At 49.3% G+C, this 6,000-nt stretch overlaps 2 protein-coding genes across 2 annotated transcripts; both read right to left on the reverse strand.

Moving 5' to 3' along the window:
* Positions 1 to 26: 26 nt before the first annotated feature.
* FIBRA_01794 (uncharacterized protein) lies at positions 27 to 514 on the reverse strand (the record flags this gene model as incomplete). The annotated part of the gene is made up of 3 exons (XM_012323665.1): positions 27 to 79; positions 132 to 294; positions 356 to 514. 3 exons carry the CDS (start codon positions 512 to 514, stop codon positions 27 to 29), a joined length of 375 nt encoding a protein of 124 aa, XP_012179055.1.
* A 219-nt stretch (positions 515 to 733) lies between these two features.
* On the reverse strand, positions 734 to 1,833 carry FIBRA_01795 (uncharacterized protein; the record flags this gene model as incomplete). Its single annotated transcript, XM_012323666.1, has 4 exons — positions 734 to 1,063; positions 1,132 to 1,199; positions 1,255 to 1,657; positions 1,708 to 1,833. 4 exons carry the CDS (start codon positions 1,831 to 1,833, stop codon positions 734 to 736), a joined length of 927 nt encoding a protein of 308 aa, XP_012179056.1.
* Between the last annotated feature and the right edge of the window lie 4,167 nt (positions 1,834 to 6,000).

A 6,000-nucleotide genomic window follows, 5' to 3' on the forward strand; every position in this document is an offset into this window, starting at 1 on the left:
TCATGAATGAACTCACAAATGATCAATCAATCCACGTCTGGTTCGAGGACACGGACCATCACAGCAGGGGCATTGCCACCTGAGACCGCGCTCAGCACTCCGCAATGTAATGCCACGCTGCACAAGTCTACTTCTAGCCTTCTTGAGACGTTTCCTCAACATGGGAGGTTGGGGTGCAGCATGAGAATGTGAAGGTGGACCAATGTCGACGGCAGGACGAGGATCTTGATCCTGCACAGCGACGACATCATGTGACTCATTTTCCTGCAAGAGGGGCTTCCTCCCACACACACTCTAGATGATATCAACGATATTCAGTTCAATTTCGGAAGATTCCAGTATTTGAGACACTGACCGTCGCGGGGGCGGTGAACGGTGGACGGACGGACGACCGTGCGTGCGGCATCAGCTCACCGCGAGACTGTAAAGTTATCGGGTTCACAAGACCTTCGTGGAGAAGTAAGGGGACATAAGGTTCAGAAGAATGCACGCGAGAGTAGGGTGGATGTAGCATGGGTTGGGAAATAGTCACTCATTTCGATGTTATGCCAGTCGGTGGAAGCTGAGCATCCCAAAAGTGCCAACCAATGGAACAAGTCATTCTGTCCTCAGCATGTAACGGCGGCATGCCCTTGAAGTTGTTGGACAGATCGCCGACTAGCATTCAATATCATATGCATCCAACGGGTATATCTACATTACAATATTAATTATGAAGAGCGACTTGAATAAATTAATCTCGACTAGAGTTTCCTGGGAGAAGCTGTAGCTCTATGTAATCTCCACCACCGTTTGCGCTGCGCATCGTCGACATTCTCCTCCCTTGGCGAACTCTCGAGGAGGCAGCAGAGCGAGTATTTGTGGGAGACTGCCGCTGGAAGGTTATCGGGTGCGGAGATGCTTCTCCGTGGCTGTGAGTATCCGGGCTCATGGTGCGCACGTTTGCAGCGGCAGCCAGCGCTTCCAACTCTCTGCGGCGTCGTCTCCTCAGCTGACTTGGATAGCGGTATAAAGCGACGGTCAGGCTCCAGACGGGTGTAAGTGCCAGAAATAGCGCAGTGATCTGCCGCGAGTGCGATGAGCGAACGAGCGAGGGCCATTGGGTGAATATGGGGGAATAGGAGAATATACCTGTCCAAAGCCTCCAAAATTGTTCTCTCCATCGAAGATGCAGTTGATGCGGATTTGTAGTTCAGATACTGCGCGCCGGTCCTTGGTCAGCGCCTCAACACAGCACATTACATATACACTCACAAACTATGTACAAGATCCAGAGGCACGCGAAACCAATGTTCCCCCAGAAGATAAGCTGCTTCTTGCGGTCCTGCCACGGGGGTATAGATGCAATTGCAGTATTATATAGCTGCCTGTATACGGGAGTCGAAGCTGAGGTTTCGGGAGAGGAGAGCGTCGATCGCCGCGAGAGCGTCTTTCCCGCTCTAGTTCTACTCGACACCGACAGAACGATCGTCAGAAGCAGTGTGATTCCCAAACAAAATAGCAGCCAGAGGACCCAGACGTAGAACTTGTCGTCATTGATTTCTTGGGCAGTTAACGGCACAAAAAAGAACAGCAGTACGGTATTGGCGCTACATGCTGTCTGGCTGTAAGATGGAGAAACAAACATAAGAACTCCCCACGCCCACTGCAAAGTCACCTAACGGAAGGACGATCAGTCTCGCGAATGCCCATTGATGAACTACGCACTTGGATAAGAAGCGCCAGCGCGAGAATAGTCCGCTGTTTCATGTGAGACAGCTGTATTTGCTTCTTTCGTCTGTTCAAAAAGACCCCTCTCTCGATGATGTTCGGTGCTGACACGCTGTCGTTCATGGTATGTGCCGACGCAAAGAGTCGACCGCGTCTGAGCTCCCGAGCGACAAACGCACTGCTGTCCAAGCGCCAGACCGGCAAAATGGGTGCGATCGCAAGTGAGCTTATGCAGGATAACGTCGCGTAGCTGACGTCCTCGGATTAGTCGAAAGCCCCAGGTCGCTGTAATTGAGCTCATGCGTACTTGAGTACCAGAATTGCATGATGCAGAGTGATGTTCTGCTGCGCCTTGAGGACGAATGCCGCTATTATCAGCGCGGAAGTCAACAAAGTACCTGCCCATGCACTAGGTACTGAATCTTCGGGAGAGAAGATTACAAGCAAAGCTGTCAGGCGGGGATCAGTAATCACATTAGATGAAAAACAACTCAATCCTGAAGAAATCTCGCATATCTTCGGAAGAGAAACGCATTGTTTATCGACGTCGATGAATGCCCAGGCAACTCGAGGCAAGCCATCAATGCATCACACCCCACTCCTGCCCCATTTGAGTTCACATGACCTGGCGCTCATGGAATCAGAGGTTCTTGCGAAGCAGAGAGCGGTTGCGCACCGGAATGAAATGCCCGTGAGCAGAGATTGAACTTACTGTTGAACAAACTCTGTGCATAGAAAGCGGCTCGAACACCCACTCCCGCTAAATCAGTATTAGGACAGATAATGCACGTCTCGTTGGCGCCTAAAGGTAAGCCAGACAGGCACTGCTGGGCTTGCAGAGACGTGTTGTTGAGGACAGAGCTAGGTTGACTACACCAGGAGTACATGCAACAAAGTGATCATGCGTCGACGGCTTATAAGCGAGTGAATGGCGGGTACCTGTACGGCCGCAACCAAAGAATGGGTGATTGTCTGCCAGTGGTTTCGGGGCTGACTTTTCTCTTATCTTGGTGTCCGGAACTAGAGCGCCACGGCCAAGGATAAAAGCGGTTCAAGTAGTTAGCGCAGTCACATCACCCCTGCCACAAACCCTAATGGCTCGAATAGTGATGTTGCAAAGGTGAGTTGTAGCAGCGCCAAACCCACACGCGCAGCCTCAAGGCAATAGGAATGACTGCGCCAACATGGCCGGAAATATACATGATTTCAGGGAAGAAAGGAGTCGTCATCACTCATCAGATAATTACTCCATGACAACAATTCAACAACCCAGTGCTCACCATTGCAGCTTCGGGGACTCGATTAGGCACGCGCCGGTGCGCGCTCGCGCCGCCATCTGTCGACACGAACGGACTAGAGCAATAGAGCCTCGTTGACCACACAACCTGTTCCATCATTTGTAGATGAGATACGATTGCCAATGTGACCAAGCCGTCCTAAAACTTAGTAAGAGATACACGTCGCGAAATACTAGCCCGACACCAACTTGGAGTCAGTCTGATATGATGGAAACAGGGACAGATATGCTCACGCCACACGACTCCAGACTCATCCGTTTTCGTCGAGGGCATCTGAAAAAGGAAATCGAAGCTCGAAAACGAACGAGCTGCTTTCGCAGCGGAGTTCAAAAGTCAGAACGGCTAGGTACGAGCCTACCAGCCACAGGCGATCTGGAAGCTCGGGCGGTGTCCAAATCTGTCGACCTTGGGGGCAGTGTGGACACGTTCCCAGACGTGCGCGTCTGGTACAATTGAGAGAGACAACCCGCCTCGCCCCGCCTTCAAGCTCCAGCGACCAGATTTGCCCAATGGATACTCATCATTGCATACAAGCTTAGGTATACTAAGGTAACTCGCTCACTAAGCGGCTTCCGAGTATTATCGAGAGCCTGTCTGACTACAGCTGGCCTGTGTATCCATGAAGCAGACAGACAGACAGACATAGCATGGCACTTAGCAACAGACGTCTATTTGTATTAGGAAGATGAATGAATTGTATATAACTGTGAACCTGTGTCTGCACCTCTCTGTCTCGCAGTAAGCCGTACGCGTACGGTGACCAGTTTAGAGACGTTGACCCGTCTGTGGGAGGGACTCACTGGGCCAAGACTAATCACGATGTACTCACGATGGCACAAGCGTCGGTTTCACACCACACTTGTTGTGACTGTATTTGTATTATTCCAATGATTGGTCTCGTAGTCAGACGCGTCGTACATGTCTTTGACACGTCTGGGCACGAGACCACATCCAATAGTAAAGGCGAGGTTTGCGAACCCGACAAGAGGACGTCCGAGCGCCCCTCCCCCAGGAGTAACGGAAGGGACGAAAAGTCTAGCGGTTTACGATAATTGATCTACGCCAAATCATTCATCTAGCTCCACTTAATTAGCTTGTTTACAAGAAGCAACCCCACCGAAAAAGCCGTATTAGTGGCATATTGAGCGATACGCGCACATGACACATGTTTGAAGACTCATCGCATCCGAGTCCAAGCTTAATCCACCTGACAAGATTTCATCTAGTATCCCTCCAAGTGAATCTTCATGGGCACACGGGATCTATGTGAACGCTTTGGCTACGGGAAGAATTGACAGTCTATGGCAGCGCAAAATTACCCTGGACAGAATTGTGCGCATCGTGATGGTTGCGAGCAAACTTCCGTGTATTGAGCCTGGCCTACAACGAGCATGTGAGCTCCCTCAAAGGTTGTCGATGGGATCAAAACTCACATGACCATGAATGAGTCTAAGTGCACTACAGAGTCTCATGTGTGAGCTTGCACAGGTAACGAGAATAGCTCTCTACAAGTGAGTATATAGAGACCACGAAGACTAGCTCTTCGACGAATGCGGCTCTCTGGGCCATTATCAGGACCTGCCGCAAAATTGCTCAAGGCTGTATCCACCTACTGTTATAATGGATACAATAGGCAATACTGAAAGCTTCGTCAATACTCCTGCAACTTGACAAAATAGGACTATACCCTGTAATGATACCTGTGCTTAGCGTAAGTAGCATGAGCATCATGACTGTTATATTTGTCTTCAGTGTTCTGTAACAGACGAATTAAGCGTCGGAAAGAAGGCCATCAATGTGTACTCCCACTCAAAGCCCGTGCGCAAATAGGCTAGCGGAGATCACAATAATAATATCCACCACACTCCACGCAGCCAAAGGATAATATATCGACCACTATTGTAGTACCTTGTTAGTGATCTGTTACACTCGGTCGACAAGAATTAACCATATCGGTATTACCACAATTCCAGAAACAGTGGCGAGTCGAACGACGACTTGTGGGATTTCAGGCTGCTGCATTGAAGGGAGAGGATACTCTTGACGAGCTAGCACTCACACAAACTACCCACTAGAATAGTCGACTGTTTGAAATAATCCGCGAGCGCACGTGTCCCGCGAACAGAAGGACGCTCTACATTAGGGATAAATAACATGAGTAGAAGCGTGTATGCCTTGACTCTTGAATGTGTCTTAAAACGGTAACAGGCAATTCAGCACACTGCTAGCTTGGTCAGTATTGAGTCGTGAAGGTACTTGCGGTATTAAACGAATTTCTGTAGGGTCGTAATGCCAAACAAACTCAAAGAAGCATCAGTACAATACAGCTGCACACGAAACACAATATAAGCTTACATTTCTGCAACGAATGGTCCAATAATTCAAACACTGAATGTGCCGGTTGGATCCAAATATGTAGGTGTTAGATGGAAGTCAAGGGTACGGCCAGAGCACAAATGATTCTTGACACACAAGGTCAGAATTTGCGAAAGATCGTCATTCTACTTCAGCCTGATAGCAAGAGGCCACCGGGTCCCCAAACGTTGAGATAGCCCTCGCGGCAAAGGAGATCGTTGATCACACGAGTCAGGTAGGTGGCGGAAGACGTTCTTGGAGCTACAGACGAGAATGGAGTTTTGAATAGATGTAAACTCAGAAAGATACATATAATAGCACATGTGCGTACCAGTACATAACGGTCCCCCACAAAGTGTGATATGCCAACATGCTTAGACCACCCACTACTGCGATACGCCGAGGTCGTCTTCTACGTCCAACCTATAACAATGAATCTCATTCAACTGTCGCCGGGACATTGTTGTGGAAGTGTACCTCATGCTTTTCACATTGGGGCATCGAATACGTCCGAGAGTCTTACTGACCATGACCAGTGAGACTGAATTGTTGAATGACTACTGAGCGACCGGGGTAAAGCTTGTAGGCGCCTTTACGCAGTTCCAGACTTCCTGTGCATGAGTTTTTGTTATTTACT

The sequence above is a fragment of the Fibroporia radiculosa genome (assembly GCF_000313525.1).
Source record: "Fibroporia radiculosa TFFH 294 genomic supercontigs, scaffold911, whole genome shotgun sequence".
Classification (NCBI taxonomy): Eukaryota; Fungi; Basidiomycota; class Agaricomycetes; order Polyporales; family Fibroporiaceae; genus Fibroporia; species Fibroporia radiculosa.